Source organism: Podarcis erhardii, assembly GCF_964252035.2.
Source record: "Podarcis erhardii genome assembly, chromosome: 2".
Classification (NCBI taxonomy): domain Eukaryota; kingdom Metazoa; phylum Chordata; class Lepidosauria; order Squamata; family Lacertidae; genus Podarcis; species Podarcis erhardii.
The window spans coordinates 10,973,079-10,994,111 of record NC_138498.1 but is presented as its reverse complement, the minus strand read 5'-3'; the positions used below and the strand labels follow the sequence as shown (position 1 = coordinate 10,994,111).

At 48.8% G+C, this 21,033-nt stretch overlaps 1 protein-coding gene and 1 long non-coding RNA gene across 8 annotated transcripts in view; one reads left to right on the top strand and one right to left on the bottom strand.

Annotated features, from left to right (window-relative positions):
• LOC309334630 overlaps positions 1–21,033 on the top strand; it is a 235,790-nt gene that overhangs the window by 26,685 nt on the left and 188,072 nt on the right. The window lies entirely within an intron of this gene.
• Positions 1–21,033, bottom strand: part of ZNF385A (zinc finger protein 385A) — a 214,061-nt gene that overhangs the window by 161,261 nt on the left and 31,767 nt on the right. For 3 of the 7 annotated variants that reach the window (XM_081848980.1, XM_081848983.1, XM_081848987.1), the window contains exon 1: positions 11,326–11,603. The exons of 1 other annotated variant lie outside the window; for it this stretch is intronic. In XM_081848980.1, coding sequence (XP_081705106.1) covers positions 11,326–11,362 — 37 coding nt within the window. In that variant the 5' untranslated portion in view covers positions 11,363–11,603. Of the gene's footprint in view, positions 1–7,485; positions 7,831–11,325; positions 11,604–21,033 lie in introns of those variants that run through there. 3 more of the 7 variants (XM_081848982.1, XM_081848989.1, XM_081848985.1) reach the window with 3 other exon arrangements.

Below are 21,033 nucleotides of genomic sequence, written 5' to 3'. Positions count from 1 at the left end.
GGAATGTCTATAAACTCTGCTGATATTTTGGGAACTTGTTAGCACAAGTTGGATAAGGATATAATTAGTCAATATATCCTCTCCTGCACCCCAGAACATTCCCACACTTAGCAGCTGAGGGATTATTCAAGCCCCCACAGAGCTGGTGTAGCAAAGCCCAGGGACAGCCAAGCCTTTGCTGCCACTCTGCTCACATCACAACTCTGTGCAGTCCACAATGAAATAATCCTCCCTCGTATAATCTGCATGCAGGAAACCCAAATTCAGTTATCAAAACAATTTGCATGCATTGGCCTACTCTTATGTAATTTATTCTGCTTTCAGTGTTCAGTTTTTTCAAGGAATTTTCTGGGAGAGGGGAAGCTGCAGACCCAAGAGAAGCGGTTTTCAGACTGTGTGTGGGTGATCCCTGGAGTCCTAAAGAAACTTTTCAGGGGGTACTGACTGACAGGGCAAGAAATGGCAGACAAGAGTCCCTGAAACGAGAGCTGGTCCACCAATCATGCAATTAACAGCCACATGGGAGCCATCTAAACCAGAGATGGAGATATGCATCTCTTTGGATATTTTTGGATTACAGCTCCCATCATCCTTGGCCACTGGCTATGCTGGATTGAGCTCATGGAAGTTGTGGGTCCAAGACAACATCTGATTCCCTTCCTCTGTTCTAACTAGTGTGCCGTAAGTTCACATGGGACAACACACAGCAAAGGCCAGGCATCTGGGCCAATGCCCTACATGTACCAAATGTATACTATGGAACATGTTCCAGAATCCTTGGCAGCATGGACACAGTTCCTTGGCAGCCAAGCCAATAAGAAAAGGGGTTGCCAAAGGTTTAAAGCTTGAAAAATCACTGGCATAAAATAAGAAAAACGGCATAGAACAGGGAGAGACAACCTGGTGCCTTCTAGTAGTTGTTGGGACTACAACTCCCATAATCTCTGAGCATTGGCCACAATGGCTGGGAGTTGGAGTTCAGCAACACCTGGAGGGCAACACACTGCCTATCCCACCACAGAGGCTGGGGAGAAGAGAGTTGCCAAGTTCAGTAGAGGCATCAAGAGAAGAACAATACCCATGAGAGAAGGACTTCTTCCAACGCACAGAAAGTTCAGCTCCTGATCACAGGCAGCTTGGCCCAGAGTCTTGTTGCTGTAACAGCCTAACAGAAGGCTTAGACATTTCTTTGTTTTATAATAAGCCAAGGTTGAGTCTAGTCACAACAGCCTGGCCGAAAGGCAGCCACCTAAATCAGGAGGATGCTGGAAAACTCTGGCATCAAAGAAGAGTTGGAGCCAATCTTGTAAGAAGTGCAACATCAGTACCAGTGCTCACTGTGGCATTGAAGCCTTAAGCTAACTAATTTAGGCACACAACATGGAAGAGTTTGCACAGAGCCACAGGGAAGAACAGTGTATTTTCCAGCACAGAGTATTTTCATTTGCTTTCCATCAAGAACGATAGAAAATCTGGTCAATGTCCTGCTCTGTGGTGTGGCGAAGGAAAAGGGAACTCTGAAGTTCCTCCAGCACCAAACAAACTAACACTGAGCCCTTCTATACCAAGAGCAGCAGGGGCAGCCTGACTCTTGAGTAACGTGTGCTGCACGATGCCACTAACTTAAAGGGGGCGAGCCTTCTCCAGTCCTAGTTCTGCTTAGAGTAGACTCATTGAAAGTAATGAAATTTAAGTTATATGTGTCCATTAATTCCAATGGGTCCACTCTGTGTGGTGTGGGACTAGGACTGGATACAGGCCACACATCCCACTTCTTATTTCCAGCCTAGACCTACAAGTTCATGCTAAGAGAAGCTTTGGAGCCACCTGGACAGGTCTGTCTCTCTCTCTCTCTCTCTCTCTCTCTCACACACACACACACACACACACACACACTTCCACTTTTCATTCTGCTGATGCTCCTTTCCATTTCCCTTCAGGACAAAAAGCTGAACTCTTGATCTTAATGTGGAATGATCCAAATTGACACAGAAGAAGCTATATTTATTTCACATAACTTCGTCAGCCAAAGGCCATCGTCAAAGAACGCAACCGTCTTGAATCCTACTCTTCCATCTTTTCCCTGAACACCAGTGTCTGGGATGTTCGCTGTGTTTTGACTCTGCTTCTAGATGTTTCTGTCCATCCAAACTCCTCCCCCCCCCCAAAAAAAACATAACCCTCCTCTTCTTCCCACATTCTCAAAACAGATGAGCTAAGAGAGGTGTCAGGCAGATCAGGAGAGAAGGACTGCAGTGCAGTGGTAGTGCTTGGCTTGCAGAAGGTCTCAGGTGGAATTCCTGGCATCTCCAGGTAGAGCTGGGAATGTCCCCTGCCCCTGAAGAGCTACGGCCAGTAAGTGGACAATACTGAGCTAGTCAGGCCAATAGTCTGATTTCTTAGAAAGAAAGAAAAAGACAGTCCCAATTCCAAGCAAAAGCCGAACGAGACCCGTCTTTTAACAGCGCATCCTGGACACATTCAGCCTCTGGCATAATTGACAACAACCAGTCAGCTATGCCAAAGGCAACACAAAGCAAATTTGGCTGAGAAACTGGGCAAGGGAGCTGAAATGCAAACAGCACCAGGGCCAGTTCCCCCAGCCAGCCTGAGCAAGGAGGGCCAAATTCAGTTTGGACTCCCAGGGGATATAACACACTGCACACTGAGACGCACTGGGCAGTTTACGTCATGGGTATGCAAACTAAGGCCCGGGGGCCAGATCCGGCCCAATCGCCTTCTAAATCCAGACTGCGGACGGTCCAGGAATCAGTGTGTTTTTACATGAGTAGAATGTGTCCTTTTATTTAAAATGCATCTCTGGGTTATTTGTGGGGCATAGGGATTGGTTCATTTTCCCCTCCAAAATATAGTCCGCCCCCCCCACAAGGTCTGAGGGACAGTGGACTGGCCCACGGCTGAAAAAGTTTGCTGACCCCTGGTTTACGTTATGTGTGCAAGGCTAAATCTAATGGTTTGGGAAGCTAATAAACCTGCAAAGTCTTGTGCCAGCAGTAGTAGTAATAGTAATAGTAATAACAATAACAATAAGGCATTGTCTTTGGAAGAAAAGGGGCTGAATTTCAGCCCAAGCTGCTGCCTCAAGAGCACACTTGATAAACTGGGGTCCATCTTGATGCTGCAGAGCATGTAGATCTGCTGCCCCACAATTGCCCTGCCAGGCAGCACACTACTCACAGGACTTCCATCACTGCTTTTCACAGCACATTATTATGAGCAACCCCTCGGCACTGCCTGGCATCCCCCCACCCCAGTTAGTGGCTGTCATTGCTCTTTACACTATTATCCCCTTTCCTAGGCACACTCACTGCTGTTCTGCTGCCCTGTACTCATCAGCTTCCCATCCCATTACCCAAGACCAACTCACTCATCTTACTAGCATAGTTCATCACCGACATTACAGGCACCCTTGCCATTCTCTAAACTCTCCATTACATACACCTCCTCTGAACACCTCCATGCCCCGTGAGCCTGTGCGTTTTGCCCTTGTTAACTGACTGTGCCACCATCTTTCCCAGAAATCTTCACTGGAATGACCCTACAGCTCAGAACACAGCCACCTGACCGCTATTATTCACTATTTCTGTCACAACGTAGCTTGCCACCTGCATCTGCAAATCCTCTCAATGGCTGATCAGGACTGAAACTGGCTGTTGCACAACTGTGTCTAATGAAGCCCAGGATTGTGTTGGAATTTGACGCAGAGGAATTCCAAGCCACATGCAATGACTGAATCTGGAAAGCCTCTAGATTAGGGATTAGGAGCATCTTTGCTGCATTGTCTCTGCTGGACCATGGCAAGATTCCCCAGTGGAAAAGGAGGAAGTGGGAGAAAGAATTAACAATAAATTGGTGACAGAGAACCTGTCATCCGCCAGGTGTTTGTTGACCACAACTCCTATCTCCCCCGGCCATACAAGCAGGGGGATGGGAGGTGGTGCCCAACAACATCTTAAAGGGCCACGGGTTCTCCAGCCCAGGTCAGTAAGTGGAACTGCATTAGCCAGAGCTGAAACAAAACCAAGTCACAGGCCACAGGGCCATGCCATGGAATCTTTGTGTGGCATTTCCCACCCCAGAGGCAAGTCTGGCACCTACCTGGGAAATACCTGGGACTCTGGCCCGATTCCATGTCTCACACACACAAGCTACCCGGCAGCATGAAACCCAGAGCTGGAGCAGAGAGACAGATGGATACAGAAAAGAGAAAGTGAGGAAAGGGGAGGGATGTTTAGGACATAGTGGAGAATTAGAAATAGGCAAGGAAGTGTAAGGGGAAAGACAACAAGAGAGAAGGAGGGCTGCGAGCACAGACCAGATGCAGTGAGGGCTTCCCCAGTAAACTCCAAGCCTTGCCTGGAGGCCCAAGAATGAGATAAAGTCAGTCCCTCCCCTCTCCCCGCAATCCTTTCAGTCCCCGGGGCAGATTCTTACACGGGAAGCTGTTTTATTCTGAGTCAGACCACTGCTCCATCTAAATCAGTATTGTCAGCACTGACTGGCAGCAGCTCTCCAGAGTTTCAGGAAGGGATTCTTCCCCAGTCCTACAGGGAAAAGTACCTGCATGCACAGCCTTTCTCCCAAATCAGTTAAAAGGCAACAGCGGAGCCGAAGGATGCAAGTGCAAGGACTGTGAATGGAAGGAAGGCCGAGTTACCGAGCCCCTTTATCAACGAGTCAGGTCAGACAGGTAGGCAAGTGGATGCCAGGCTTGAACAACATGGGTCACAGATCAGGCAGAGTCCCGTAAGTCAGACCTTTGCTCCTCCTCAGGACCCTTGTGAGATGCAAGACATCCAGAAAAGGGGAAGCTACTGTGATCCATAGTGATGGGGGGTGGGCTGGGAAGAGACAGGCCACACCACTGCCATAGGCAATAGAGGCCAGGGGCCAATTTGGGCTGGAGTGCGGGGGCAGGGTGGAGTGGAGAGAATGCCTGCATTTGCCAAGGCAAAGCAGGCAGGCAGCTAGTAAAGAGAGATTTGCCAACAGGCAATCCAAAGCGCATGCATTTTTGCAAGGTCAAGATGGGCACTTACAGAACTGGATAGGAGGTGGTCATTGGGGGTGGGAAAGAGCGACTGGGAGAAGGATGGGGTTCTGAAGGGCATCACTCAGGCATGCTGGATGTTATCCCTTTTAGTTGCATTTTGCCCAAGGTCTTCCTTGTGTGGGACGACGACTATGACCAACCGGAGCATAGCCCAAAAGGCCTGGCTCAAGATTTCTTGCTTAGGGAAATTAAAACATTGCTCCCCACTCCTCTTCTGTGCTCAGCAGCATAACAAGAGCACATTAAACGACCCAAGAGATAACCAAGTCAATATCTCCCCCCCCCACCCAAGTTTCATTTGTAAGGCCTGTCATTCCTTTGCTCGCTTCTCCTTTACAATTGAATCTATGCCCCCAGGCAGTGGGGATCAAGAAGGCTCTCAATTATGTCTACTGGAATGCGGGGGGGGGGGTATCACTCAACGGAGGACAAGCTTCCTCTGTGCACCTTCTTCAAAGTGAAGTCTTCCCCCCCCCCTCTCTCTTTTCAATGCACTTGGATCTGCTCCGGCTTGGAACTCCAGGGGCACGTCCATTCCTGGATATATTTTATGCATCGTAGCTGTACCTCCAGATTGGCCAAGATGTATGTTTGTGGTGGAGAGTGCTGTTCTTTCACTGCATTGACAACATCATGTCCCTCGGTCCAGATTAAGTAACCCAGAACCGTGGATCATGTGCTCACAGCCATTTGACACAGATCAAAACTGCTCCCTGCTTTTGCTTGGGAAGGGAGGCCACCTTTTGCAGGACCTTAACCTCCTCCTTTCGCGGGTGGCGCTGTGGGTTAAACCACAGAGCCTAGAACTTGCCAATCAGAAGGTCGGCGGTTCGAATCCCCGCAACGGGGTGAGCTCCCGTTGCTCGGTCCCTGCTCCTGCCAACCTAGCAGTTCAAAAGCACATCAACCTAGCAGTTCAAAAGCACATAAAGCGAGATGAGCGCGGCAACCCCAGAGTCGGCCACGACTGGACCTAATGGTCAGGGGTCCCTTTACCTTTACCTTTTAACCTCCTCCTTTAGTTACACAAGGGTACCTAAAGGGGGAAACTAACCCGTCTTAGGGGATTGCAGCCCTGCTCTCAGCTCCAACCCACTTCCTATTCCTTGTTCCCAATTGGTTCAACAACCAAGCCACCATTCAGCTCAATGACGCTGCTGTTGGGGGGCCTGGAAAGTGAAAGGAAAAGACCCCTTGCTAAACATCCCCACCTAAGATGGGGAGCCGGTTCAAACAGCAGACCTGTCTTTCTCCCACATGGAACAGGAAAGGAAAGCGCCTGTGAAGGAGGGAAGAGAGAGGAGGAGGAGCCTCTGAGTCGTCCCCCCCCCCCTCACGCACAGAGATCTAGGTCAACACTGATGCTTCAAGCTTTGGACAGTTTGTCAGAATAAGGGATTCATCTCATCTCATCTCTTTCCTTTCTCTCTCTCTCTCTCTCTCTCTCTCTCTCTCTCTCTCTCTCTCTCTCTCTCCCCCCCCCCCAATCTCCTGCCTGGCAACTAGCTTGTCTCTCCCCCACCCCTCCTCTTCAGCTTCTGGGCAAACAACCCAGTGGTGGGGTCAGCTCATCAGAGGGACCCTCCATAAGCCAGGCAAAGGTTGAGGGGGGGGTCGTGTTTCTCAACTTGCGGGAGATCTGGGTGCCCTGTTTCCGTGGGTGTGCAAATCGCTGGCTGCCCTGTCTCTGTCCCCGGGGTAGTTTGCCCCCTACATTTGCCCCAATGCACCCCTCCTCTGCCGTGTCTCCCCCCCCCCGGCTCCCGACACTGCATTGCCAGCCCTCGTGCCTCCTCCCCCCCCCCGCCCCAAGTAGCGCTGTTCAGAACAGTTCAATAACTTCCACCTTGTGACGCAGACCTGAGCCGTGTTTGGGGAGGGGGAAAGGGGGCGATGCAATGCTAGATGGGAGGAAGGTGACGGGTTCCCTCGTAATACCACAAACCCCTTTTCTAATGGGGTGATAGAGCAAGAGCGAGCGGAACGATCTTCCAAGCATTGCCCTTCACTCGTCACCCGAGAGGCACTGCATTCACACGGTCGTCCCTTCCCGATCCGGATCTTGGGGAGAGGAGTCTAGATTCTGCCCTATGCAGCATCACTGGGACGGCTGAGAAATTAAGGAATAGGAAACATTGCCCCCTTCCCACCCCCTCTCTATTTCTTTTCGCGAATCCCAGGCAGCCAAAGATCCCAATTTTTATGGGGGGGGGGGTAGGGATCTTCTCCATAGGGGTTGGTCGGAGAGGGATCGGAGCCTTGGGAATAAGTAAGCGATTTTTCCCAGGACGGGTGTCGGGGTGGGAAGGGGGGGGGAAAATTCCCAGGGCAAAAAAGTGAATGAGACCCAGGCGGGAAGGCAGGAAGGAGGTGCAGAAGCCGGAGGAGGCAGCAGCAGCAGCGTCACTCACCTAGGATCATCCCCGCTGAGCTCACGCCGCCGGAGCAGCACCTGACGTCTGGCAGCAGCGCAGCAGGATGGCAGGCGGCCGCCGAGGCAGAGGATCAGCTGCCGCCGCCTCCTCCTCTTCTTCCTCCTCCGCCTCCGCCTCCCCCGTGTCCGCTGCGGTGCTGCTGCTGCTGCTGCTGGTGGTGGTGGCGGCGGAGGCAGCAGCAGCGCTAGGAGCGAGCTGGGCTGGACGACAGCAGCGGTGGCGGCGGCGGCGGCGGCCGGAGTAGCAGCGCCGGCGCAGGAGCAGCGCCGGCTGCAGCAGGGCTGGCGAGCGGCAGAGCCGGAGTAACAGGAGGCATCGCCAAAAAAATGTCAGCGCAGCCAAGCACACACGCTTGCCCCCCCCCCCGCCGCTCTACACCCCCCGGCAGGCGGCTCGCGCGCGCCCTCTCCGGCTCGCCATTGGCCGCGGCGCAAAGGCGGGCGCCCAATGAGAGCGGGCCGGAGCCAACTCGCCGAAAACACTCGCGCGCACCCTCAGCGCCGAGCCCTCGAGGAGCGGGAGGAGGGCCCCTCCTCGACCCCCCGCTCCTCCGGCTGCCCCTCCAAGTCCGCGCAGCCGGCCCGCCACACGCGCGCTTCTCTCCGCAGGGGCAGCAGCTGCAGGTAGAAACGCACCACCTTCGGCGCCTCTCGGGCGCCCGGCGCGAAGCCGAGCTGAGGGGGGGGGGGACGGGGGACGCGAGGAGGCGGCCGGGTCGTCAGAACGAGCGCGCGCACGAACGCGCACACACACACGCGCGCGCGCACACACACACACCTGGCGTGGCAGGACAGCAGCCCGCGCGCTTTCCGCAGGCCGGTGCTTTCTTGGCGCGCCTTCACTTCTGGCGAAAAAGCGCCGCCAGAGGGTTTTCTTGGGGGGGGGGGGAGAAAGGGGTCCAGGAATATCTCTGCCTGAGCAGCAGGGTTAAGTTGGAGGGCTCGTGGTGGAGAATGCTAAAATAGGACTCTTATCATGATCATCAGCAGCATGATTTCTAAATTGCGTGCCAAGGAAAGGTGGATTTTGCAACCTCCCGCCGTTTTTGAAAATCGCACCTTTTACATAGAAAACTTGCATTTTTACTATTCTGCGAATGAGGGCGGGCGGGTTATGCATCTTGAAGCCCCGTAGCACTGCAAGCTTCCAATGAGTTTGTAGGCAGCTTAGGGGTGTATTAGCAAATAAGTCCAAAGATGACCAAACTATTTATGTGTGTGACAATAGCAGCTGGAATATTATATGCACAGAGCAAACACGATGTTCTACAACTTACATAAGCACACATTTAAATTACTTCACACCTTTGCTCATTCACTTGTGGAATTCATTGCTACAAGATGGGATGATGGCCTGTGTCTTCGCCACACCTTGTGACTGATTAAGAACATACAGTATTAATTAATCAAGTGGGTGGAGGATAAACAGCTTCTGGCTCTGATATCGAAATGAAGCCATGCCAAACAACCATACCGCTTTGATAATGAGTAGAGACGACCGCCTCTGTCATAACTTTGCTTATGAACTTCTCAGGTGCCTACGGCTGGCCACTGTTGGAGACAGAATGCCAATCTCCTTGAGGGTCCTGCCACAATGAGTGAGGCTGTTCTTCCTGTCTGAGGCACGAAGCACCTGTTGCATTTGCCATGGGGATGCCCCTGAAAATGGTGCTCCCCATTGTATAAGACTTGAAAATAAATATGGATGATCCGACTGTTCTGGGGAGGGAGGGGGGACTTTCCAAAATTGGTAGCCATGTTGGCGCAACACATACAAGGAGTTGGGACCTGTGGCCTTCCCGATGTTGCTGGACTACAGCTCCCATCATGCTGTGGCTGATGGAGTTGGGAGTCCAACAACATCTGGAGAGCCCAGTGGCGGAGGAAGCCTCTTGGGCACCTGGGAAAGTGTGCCCAGGGACGGGGCAAAGCGCCCATAGGGGCGGGGTGAACCACCCATAGGGGCTAGAGACGGGCCACGCCGCACAGTGCCCATAGGGAAGGGCAGAGGTAGAGCTAGCAATGGCGTGTGTCCCCAGGGGAGGGGGGCGCCGGCAGCAGGTAGCATCCCGGAGGGGCACCACCAGCGGCAATGTCAACCCCCCCCCCAGAGATGACACCAGGGTCAAGCAGCCCCCACCACCCCCACCTTGCTCAGCCTCTAGGAGGGTCATAGGTTCTCCATACCCAGAAAACGGGTATTAGGGTGGTAATATGCTAATGCTAAGCCAAGAGAAGCTGCCGCCCACATGCACCAGGTAGATGTTACTGTGGAGCATGGAAAAACCCTTTGCAGACAGCACGTCTGATGAGCATGTCTAATCCTCGAGGGCAGGGGAGTATAGGGCACAGACAAGTCAAAGATCTTTTCGCCTGCTTGCTGCATTGCCTTTGACAGGTTGTGGGGGGGTGGACCCTGAGCCTCTAGTCCAAGGTCTCTGTCTAATCCAATTAACATAGTCTGTACCAACCTCCTTAAGAGCTACATATCCAGTCAGGTTCCTATTGGCTGTGAGGACAGAGAGAGAGAAGACCAGTATGGGATGAAACACTGTCAAGTACAGGAAACTCTGAAACTCCTCACCAAACCCCCACATATACAGCTCATCGTTGCCATCCTGAATTTGCATGCCACTTAACTGCCAGAACAGTATCTAGGCATGCCCTGAATAGTCATGGATATGTATGATTCTTAGGGTTAATTTGCACAAAAATATCCATCACTGCTCAACAATAGGACTGCCAGCTTCTTTTCCTGGCAAGGCTCCCCTGATTTTTAACAACTGCCTGACAAGCAGAAATACAGCAGCCGGAGCTTTTCAACAGAGTGCAGGTGCGGTGATGGAGAAAGCTTCCCCTGCTAAGTTTCTCTTTTGCTATCGAGTTGTTAAAGGCATTGGAGGAAGGCCAGGAAAGAAAGTTGACCACCCTACTTGATGAATACAGAAATACCCAGAGATATCCTGCACGTGCGGAAGAGTCATTACAGAATAATCAACCACAAGAGGTTTTCGTTTTCCTTTCTGTTTTAATTTTCCAAGTGGTGCTAGTAGCAAAGCGTTGCCACGTGGAGCCAGCCAGCCATGCCCCTTTTCAGGATAATCCATTCCTGCTGCCTCTGCTCCCCTCCATCTACATCCATCTACAATCCATCTACATTTCTATGTTCACTTAGTGTGCTCGATTCTCATCAGCCTGGCTTTTCTTTATTATTATTTCCCTCTCTTAGAAGTTCTGTTCCCCTAAAGATTTTTTGAACTTCTGCAAACCCTGGGATTTCCTCAAGACTTCTGATACCTCCCTCTGGGATGCGGGTGGTGCCTTTGGAGACCACAGAAGGAGCCACACTTGGAGAATGAACTTGCTATTAGCATCTGAGATTCTGCCTTTCTTCCAAGGACTCCATACATTGGGTTGTTCTCCTAGTTCTACTCAAAGAAGACCCATGGGGTTCTCAAATACTTTCCAAGGGAGAGCAATCACAAATTCAGATGTAAGGACACAAAGTGATGAAACACCGGTACACATACACAAGTGGTTCAGCCCTTAAGAGGTGTGTGGACAAACACCCATTCCATGCTGGTTATTAGAAAGTACCCACCTCCTTAAAGCCCCACAATTATCTTGCCTAGGCCTGCTGAAGTCCTGTAACACAGCACCAATTAAGTATGAAGCTTGCTTTTTATAGCAAAGGAAGGTGAGAGAAGCCTTTGGCTTACACAGAACTCTACTTCAGATGGGAGGTTAGAAGCAACTGGCTCAGCGCCTCCGACTTTCCTGAACAGGAGTTGGATCTAACGCGAAAATCTCAACTCACCTATGTCGTAGGAGAGCTGCATTAGCTCCTTCCACATCTTCTCCCCTGTCTCGTGAGGAGGTGCTGGCTTGGGATGGGCTTGGGCAGAAGTGGGAAAGGGCTCCAGCGTGGGACAGGCTCGGGGGAAAGGTGTGGAAACCGCTCTGACGTGGAGCAGCAGGCTTGGGCAGGAATATGGCGGGGGTGTGGGGGCAGGGCGTGGAGCAGCGCTCTCAAAGGCTGCAGCTAAACAAACAGGGCTCTGTGTAGGGGTATCAGGGCATGCATCGCAGTGATGGTTTTCTATCTTTACTCTCCAAAAAAGGAGGTGCAAGGTAGCAAACAAATAGGCTATGATTTTTTTAAAAAAAAGCAGCCTAAACCACGATGAAACACCATTGGTAACTGACTCTGATTGACTGATAAAATCCTTCTGAAACAATCGAGCAGTCGCCATCCTTCTAAAATGACATGCGGCAGGGCAGGGTTATTATTATTATTATTATTATTATTATTATTATTATTATTATTATTTATTATGTTTGTTTATACCATGCCCATCTGGCTGGGTTTCCCCAGCCACTCTGGGCAACTTCCAACAAAAGATTAAAAATACATGGCCTGTGGTCCTCCAGATATTGTTGGACTCCAGGTCCCATCAGCCTCAGGCTCTTTAGCCAGTGGGCAGGGATGATCGGATTTAGAGTCCAGCAGCATCAGGAAGGTTTCCAGCTCTTGCAGGTAGGACTTCTTAGGAAGAGAATTCCACAGCTGGGGTGCCACAGCAAAAAAGGCCATGTGATATAATATGTTTCATTTCGCAGGCAGAAAGCACTCTAAGGCCTTCATGAAAGTCTTTATTTGCTTATGTGGGTTCGTATGGAAGAAGACACTTCCTTAGGTATGCAGCTAGTGTAAACTTTCACAGCAAATAAGCAGCACCTTGCCTCATGATCAGAAGCAAACAGAAAGCCAGTGAAACGAACGCAACACCATTCTTACCTGCTTTCAGCCACTTACGCAAATCAACTAGAGGGCCACAACATTCTGCATTAGCTCTGCTTTCTTAACAGTAATCAAGGGCAGCTCCACATAAAGTGCACTGCAGTAGTCAATCCCCTGTTTTACCAAAGCGTGGTCCTAGTCCTCCAGGAAGGGGTGCAGTTGGTGTATCCATGTAGTTGATAAAAGCTTTCTTCACATCCACTTTCACTTGTGCTTCAGAATTAGACCTAGGAACACTTACTCATACTTTCCTTGTAAATTAAGTATTCAGCTCCCACCCCCAGCAGCTGAATGCTCAGCAAAGCCATGCAAGCATATCCCAAAGTTCCTCTACCTGGAGTCAAAATAATCCTTCCTGATGGGAAGAGGTGGAGACTATCCTGCTCTTGTAAGGTTCACATACACACAAAAAACGTCTGATTATTATAAAGGATTATAAAGGAGCGTCTCCACCTCCATCGTTCTGCCCGGACACTGAGGTCCAGCGCCAAGGGCCTTCTGGCGGTTCCCTCGCTGTGAGAAGCCAAGTTACAGGGAAGCAGGCAAAGGGCCTTCTCGGTGGTGGCACCCGCCCTGTGGAACGCCCTCCCACCAGATGTCAAAGAGAAAAATAACTACCAAACTTTTAGAAGACATCTGAAGGCAGCCCTGTTTAGGGAAGCTTTTAATGTTTAATAGGTTATTGTATTTTAGTGTTCTGTTGGAAGCCGCCCAGAGTGGCTGGGGAAACCCAGCCAGATGGGCGGGGTATAAATAATAAATTATTATTATTATTATTACTCCAACTGCACTCTCTTCCATCAGGTAGGATTCCCACCAGATTGTGCCACTAACAGCTATTTGACAGGATGCCAATGATGCAGTGATGAGAAAAACATTTAATTTGTTGATTTCTGCCCAGGAAATAAAGCTGGAAATCTGAGTGCTAACAGTGCAGGAAACAGTGGAAATCTGAGTGCTAACAGTGCAATTTAAAAACACTAACAGCAGCACACCCTGTATGCGTGTGAAGGGTGGGTGGGTTGTCATTAAGACAGCAATATGTTCAGAGGGGAAATTTAACCAATTTATTCCCTGTCACGACCCTGACAAAAGTCAGCCCTGCATTTCTCTTGGCCTCAAAAGAAGAAAAATCTGTTGACATCAATGGAGGCTCCACCACCCCACCCCTGGGCTAATAGTTTGCGGAAGGGGGGGGGAGCTGAGATCACCTGTGAGCACAGACACTTATTTCACAAGTGCTCTGAAACATGTGCTTTTACTATGTGGGAGACCATTCTCTGCCCGCCCCATTTTATCATGTGAGTACCGAGGCAGAAAGTTGCCGTGTGGTTATTCATCTGCCTCCAATGTGGTCCTGTGAATCAGCCCACTATAAGAACAGAAGAATAAGAACACAATAAAAGGTATAAACGGTTTATTGTGCATTTGAGTGGCATAACCTCTTGTTTGAAGAAGGCAGCCTAAGAAGTTTGCCGGCTCAGTGTGGGGTCCCAGCAAAGATTTTGATCATTTGAAGCATTTTCTTTTCGGCAATTTCTCGGTTTGCTGTTGTTGTTTTCAAATCAACAGTCAAACACGTCCGTCATCTCAATAAGATGAGTAGCTGAGTGCCATTCAAAACTACCAGCTTGTATGTCAACTCGTGCACAAAGACAGGTGCAGACATGCTTAGAAAAGCCGCACTTAATTGCAACACTCACAGCCGCCTCCCGAGATAAGTGCAGACTTAATACCCATGTTATCTCTCCCCACCCCACCTTCTGCAAATGTAGCTAGCTATACATAATAATTCTTAAAGCCAGGGAGCAAAAGTCAGCCCATGTACTGCATAATGACACTGTTTCCCCTTTGGTACATGGCAGATCCACTGTTATAGCACCTGGGAAAGATCTGAATAATCGGGAACATCACAGCATGTCCAGACTGAGGTGTGCTTGCCACACGCTTAAGAACATGAGGAGTGCTTTGCTAGTTCAAAGCAATGGCTCCATCCAGCCCAGCTCCCTATCCACTGGCCCAGCCTGGCTGAAAGTACAGTCTACTAACACCCTGGCACCTTCGGCTAAGAATCCTTGCATTAGATACTTGCAAGCAGCATGTGGTGAGGATGAGTGTTTATCCCCTGCAATGTACATGGACTCTGAAGCTCCTGTTCCAATCCTAGCTACTCACAGCTTTCCCATTCCCCATAAATTTGCCCAATCTGTGCTGAATCTGCCTAACAGCAGAACTCCATCTTCGACAGCTCTATCTCAGCATTCCATTGTAATCAGGAGAGGATATGAAGGTGTTTGGCAGGTTCTAGAAACATTGATGGATAGGGGCCATTAAAACAGGGTGTTTCCTGCAAGTGGAAATTAGGTCTACGACTTGCTCTGGAAGGGATTGCACTCCTCCAGAAGCAAGAAGTTCATAATCTGGGAGTATTCCAACTTGTCACTGGAGTCTCAGGTGGCTTTGTGGCTGGAAGTTATTAAATTATTATTATTATTATTATTAACAACAACATGATTTATATCCTGCCCGTCTGACTGGGTTGCTTAAGTTGTTCCCTAGCTACAAATACTCCTAGAATGGGATAGCCTGGCTTCAGTTGTCCATGCCCTAGTCCTGCTTGGACTACCGTAATATGTGGGCTACTGTAACATGAGGCTGCCCTTGAAGACAGTCCAGAGGCTGCTGCCAGTGCAGAATGAGACTACAGTCGTAACTTGGATTTCAAACTCCCAAACAAATCGGCTCCCAAATGATCAAAAGCTGGAAGTGAGTGTTCTGGTTTTTTAATGTTTTTTGGAAGCCAAACATCTGACGGGGCTTCAGTGGCTTCTGATTGGCTCCAGGAGCTTTCTGCAGCCAATCAGAAGCCGTAATAGATTCCATTTGACTTCCAAGGTATGACTGTACTAGGTTGGTAAGTGGAGCAGCCTGATAAGATCATATGTCACAGGCTGCCAGTGAATTACTGGGCCCAATTAAAGATGTTAGTAGTAGCATATAAAGCCCTAATTGGCTTGAGACACAAGTACCCAAAATACCACCTTCCCCAGTATCAACCATCTCGGACCCTAAGTTTGGCAAGTGAAGCTTTTTTGGTGGTGCGGCCCAGCTTTTGTTGACCCGTGACAGGGACTTTTTGGTGGTAGCTCCCTGCTTGTGGAATTCCTTCCCTAATGGTATGTTTTTGTCTTCAACATTATTAACTTTCCAGAGGAATATGAAACTATTCCTGTTTACTCAGGCGTTTGGTGGCTGAAGAACTCCAATCCTGGCAACCCTGAGATCACTGCATGAAATAATCTTAACTATTTTCGGAATGTTTTAAACTGTTTATAGATGTTCTTAACTGTTTTAGAACTGTTTTTAAAAAATTGTGGATATGTTTGGTGCCTTGGGTTCCTTTGGGAGGAAGGGCAGGACAGAAAGTCAATAAAAACATATACAAGTGTGTGTCTTCCCCCAAAGAATCCAGGGAACCATAGCTTACCCTTCACAGCGCTACAATTCCCAGCACCCTTAACAAACAACCATTCCCATAATTCCTTGTGGGAAGCCATGTGCTTTAATTTATTTATTTTTTATAAATATTTTTTATTAAGTTTTAGAGATGACAACAAACAATAAAAAGAAAAACAAATACACAAAAATACAAAGTTATAAAATACATAAGAAAGAAAAATAGTTTCAAAAAAGAAAAGAAAAACACATTTTATAAAAAAGAAGAAAAACACAAAAATCCCTCTTTTTACTTCTCATCTTTGATTCACTTATTTTCTTGACTTCCTCACATCTCCCTTTTTTGTATCCCTGTTGAAAATTAATTCAGCAAATTCATATCCAATTAATTTGTCTAATTATCCATCCAATCTTATTTTTATTTTTTATTTTTTTATAAATATTTATTAAGGTTTTTAAATATAAAACATAATAAACAGTCTTACTTCTTTCACAACAATTTCATCACTTCTTTGGGCTCCCTCACGTCTCCCGCTCCCATTTACATCGTTAAAAAAAATTTTTCCAAACAAATTATCAACTTGTTTACAATCTCATGTCCACTCACACATATAATCTAGCGCTTTTTCCAAAAAGTTTTATATTTTCTTTAGTCTCACTTATCATCAAATTTAAATCTAGTTTAGTGGTGACCAGTTTTTTATAATCTAGCATCCTTCTTAACATTCAACCAAATTACAATGTTTTTGTAAATACATCTTGAATTTCTCCCAGTCTTCCTCCAACTTCTCTTCTCCCAGATCACGGATTCTGCCGGTCATCTCGGCCAGTTGCATATAGTCCATCCAATCTTATTTTTAGCCTCGTTGCTAGAACCCCTTCAATTCATTTCAATGCCATTAGCATTCAAAAATTTTACAATATTTCTGTAAGTAAATTTTAAATTTCTTCCAATCTTCTTCCACCGACTCTTCTCCCTGGTCTCGGATTCTGCCAGTCATTTCCGCCATCTCCATATATTCCATTACTTGCATCTGCCATTCTTCCAGAGTGGGTAGATCTTGTGTCTTCCAATGCTTTGCGATGAGTATTCTTGCTGCTGCTGCTGCTGCATACATAAAAAAGATTCTATCCTTCTTTAACACCAATTGGCCGACTATGCCCAGGAGAAAGGCCTCTGGTTTCTTAGAAAAGGTGTACTTAAGTACCTTTTTTAGTTCATTATATATCATCTCCCAGAAAGCCTTAATCCTTGGGTTCGTAATGTATGGTATGCATGCAGCCAGTTACGTATGCAACAAAATCTAGATAGTTGCTCTTCGGGTAAGGTAACAGCATCTTCAGAAAAGGGAATTGGAAATAGGAAGTGGTATAGGGAGATGGTGCTTCTCAATCCCAAATCCTCCCCGCCTCCCCATACCCCAGACTAGTGGTCTTCCAAATGCATAACCTAAGCACATTCCTTCTGGCACATACATATACAGTGGTACCTCGGGTTACATATGCTTCAGGTTACATACGCTTCAGGTTACACACTCCGCTAACCCAGAAATAGTGCCTCAGGTTAAGAACTTTGCTTCAGGATAAGAACAGAAATCGGGCTCCGGCGGCGCGGCGGCAGCAGGAGGCCCCATTAGCTAAAGTGGTGCTTCAGGTTAAGAACAGTTTCAGGTTAAGAACGGACCTCCGGAACGAATTAAGTACTTAACCCGAGGTACCACTGTCTCTGAAGACAGTTCGGAAACTTCACCTGGTGCAGAGTTCGGTAGCCAGGTTGTTCACCAGTGCAAGACAGTTTGAACATGTTACACCGATCCTGGTCCAACTGCACTGGGCCCAATTCAAAGTGCTGGATTTGACCTATAAAGCTTTAAACAGCTCAGGATCACAATACCTCCAGGACCACCTCTCCCCATATGAACCAATCTGGACCCTGTGATCTGAGGCCCTACTTTGTGTGCCTCCTCCACAAGAGGTCCAGAGCATGGCAACACAAGGACAGGCCTTTTCTGTGGTGGCTCCCCATTTGTGGCATGCTCTCCCTGAGGAAGCCCACCTGGCACCTTCATTACATAACTTTAGGCATTTCTCTATAAACAGGCCTTTGGCTGATTTAACATTCTATGGCCTTTTAAATGTGTTTGTGAGAGAGGAGTTATTGGTTTGCCTTTGTTTTGTTATGTATTTTGTCTTCTCGTTTTGTATTTTTATGCTGTGAAACACCCTGTGATTTTGGGATGAAGGGCAGTATACAAATAATAATAACAGCAACTGCATAGCATGTAGCTAGGAGCTGGGCAATTCTAGAAAATAGGTTTGTAAGTGCTTCTCGGTTATCCCAGGACTCGTGGGTCAAAATCAATTCTGGACGCCCGAGTCTCCTCTTTTGGCTGCCTCCATTTCCTCCTTTAAGACTCTCCATAATGTCTAATTCTTCAGCAAAGACAGTCCCACATCTCCATGCAGTCGAACTTGCATGCAAGCTTACTTGACAGTAAGCCACACTGAGAAATATATCCCGCCTCGTGTGTTAAGATTCTGCATTGAGAGCGTGCTGTGATACGAACCAAAAAGTGGCTATACTTCGAAATTTGCAGTCTGAATTTTGCACTGCGGTCCTCCAGCCAAGTCAGGTGTAACGACATGCATATGCTAGTATAAAGTGTACTCGTAAGTGGATGCATTAGTGAAAACGGCATACGAACATGCATTATATCAGGAGGAACTGCTTTGCAAAAACATGCATACAACACTATATTCAAGAAGATTGTGGACAGGGATTGAGAAACAGAAACTGACAAGCATCCCTGAGTGCCCTGCAGCCTTGTCCTCAGAGAAAACTCAGTAGTGGTCAAAATTAGAAGACCATACCCTCCAACATTTCTCCAATGAAAATAGGGACGAAAGCATGTCAAAGTGCAAGTAGATAAATAGGTACTGCTCCGGCGGGAAGGTAAACAGTGTTTCCATGCGCCGCGCTGGTTTCACCACAAGCAGCTTAGTCATGCTGGCCACATGACCCGGAAGCTGTCTGCGGACAAACACAGGCTCCCTCGGCCAATAAAGCGAGATGAGCGCCGCAACCCCAGGATTGTCCACGACTCGACTTAACGGTCAGGGGTCCCTTTACATTTGAGGGAAAGTGGGACATTCCAGGATCAAATCAGAAACTGGGATGAGCTCTGCAAATCCAGGACTGTCCCTGGGAAACAGGGACACTTGGAGGGTCTGGAAGTCCAGAACAAGAGTGGCATGTAGGTACATCTCCTCCTCCATCACTTGAGTGAATATGAGTACGGCATCCTGCTGGCCTGCTGAGTCCTAGCCAGTGGCGTAGCGTGGGGGGTGCAGGGGGGGCCGGCCGCACCGGGCGCAACATCTGGGGGGGCGCGCTCGCCGCCTCCGGAGTCGCCGAAGAGCCTCAGGTGCAGGCTGTAGCAGAGCCCCATGTCTCGCAGAACCGACGAGCTGTGCGCGCGTCCGGGCTGAAGGCGTCCGGCAGGCAGCGGCTCTCAGTGCTCGCCGCGGTCCCCATGCGTCAGGGCCGCGGAGGGCGCGCCAGGCAGCCCCTCCTCACAGCCCCCCCCACCGCCGCCGCTGCTGCTGCAGCTGCTGGACCATGTTGCATTTTCCTCGCCTCTCTGCCCTCCTCCGGGCAAGCGGCGTCGTTTGGGCGGCAGCGCCAGCGGCAATTCGCCTTAGATCACCTGACACGGACCCGCCGCCGCCACCATGGCTACCTTACCGTAAATACCCCAGCCCAGGCAGCAGCAAGAAGAAGCTGGCAGCGGCGGCAGGTTAGGGGTTAGGGGCGCAAATTACTTGCCTTGCCCCAGGTTAGGGGGTGCAAATTACTTGCCTTGCCCCGGGTGCTGACAACCCACGCTACACCGCTGGTCCTAGCAGTCAGTGCCTTCTTTTGCTAACCAAGATGAGGGCCCTTTCCATCAGCTCCTCACGGCTCCTCCGTCAGCAGATGCTTCAAGGCAGCAGCCTCTGCATAAGTGAGTCAATAAACCTCCCATGACTCAGCATGACTGGATCTCTTGCTCTGGTAAAAGAGAGTGTAGGAATCCATCACACCTCTCTAGAACACCCACACTTAAAAACAAATTGGTCTCAGTGCAGGGGAGAGAGGGAGGTGTGTGCTATGTATGAGCCAGTGGCAAGGCTTGCAGCAGTTTCAAGGCACTTTGAACACCTATGAATCCAGCCAGGCCACATTGGCACCTGGCAGAGAGCAAAGCCAGGAAATTTGACAAAAAGGTGCAGGTGGTGATAACGTACTCTTTGTTGGTTTGTTGGCAAGTTTTCAGGCTACACAGCACTCTTTTTTCAATGGAAGAATTCTGTGCAGCTTCAAAACTAGCTTCACCAGCATTATCAAAATACAAACGGAGGCCTCTGAACAAAAATGCAGTGATCAGAAGAATGCCGCTTACACCGCCTCCAGCTGACAGCCCAGATATAAAGGGGAACAGGCAGGAAAGGGAGCGTCAGGACTTGCCAGTAGATCATATGTGGGAACCTCAAATCAGAAGTTTTTGCTCTCTACTTCCCATTCCATATTCAGCCTATGAACATGACTGATTCTGCTGATTCCGGCAAATGATGAATGCAAGGCTAATCGCACAATGAGCCGAGGGAGCAAGTTTACTCAGCGCATCGTGCACAGAATAGGAAGCAGGGCACATGGCAAAGCAAGCAGGCAGACACAACTTCGATACAGGGCAAAGCTGATCCGTAGCTCAACGGAGACAGAGAGCTGCATACATTTCCGCATAGAGAGAGTAAGGCACAGTAAGCAGAGAGGTGTGTTCGTCCCTCTCCAGCCTTTGGAAAGGGAAAGAGTAGACCTCGCCAAAGCACCATCATCAGTTCTGAGAAATACAGTTCAAGAAATACAGTTCATGGCCTTATAACCATGGCTTTAATTTTGTCTATGCCATGAAAAGTTTCCCTTGCTTAATTTCTTTGTATGTCGTGCATCCGGTAAAAGCTGCATGGGAGCAGGGCAGATAGAAAAAAAGTTGCAGTCCTTGCTTTTCTTCATCAAGCCTTTGGGGATCTCTGGTTCTCTGACTAAAACAAGCCCCAGCTTGTTGGTCAAGATGCAAAGTGAAGGAACCTCAAGGCTCCCCATACCACTTTTTGGTGGGGCTCGGAAGTGGTCCAATCACATAGCAGAACTTTAAGTCTGCACTTTTAAAGTGCATTGAGGTCCTCAGAGGCCCTAGGACAACAAATCTATTTAAATAATAATAATAC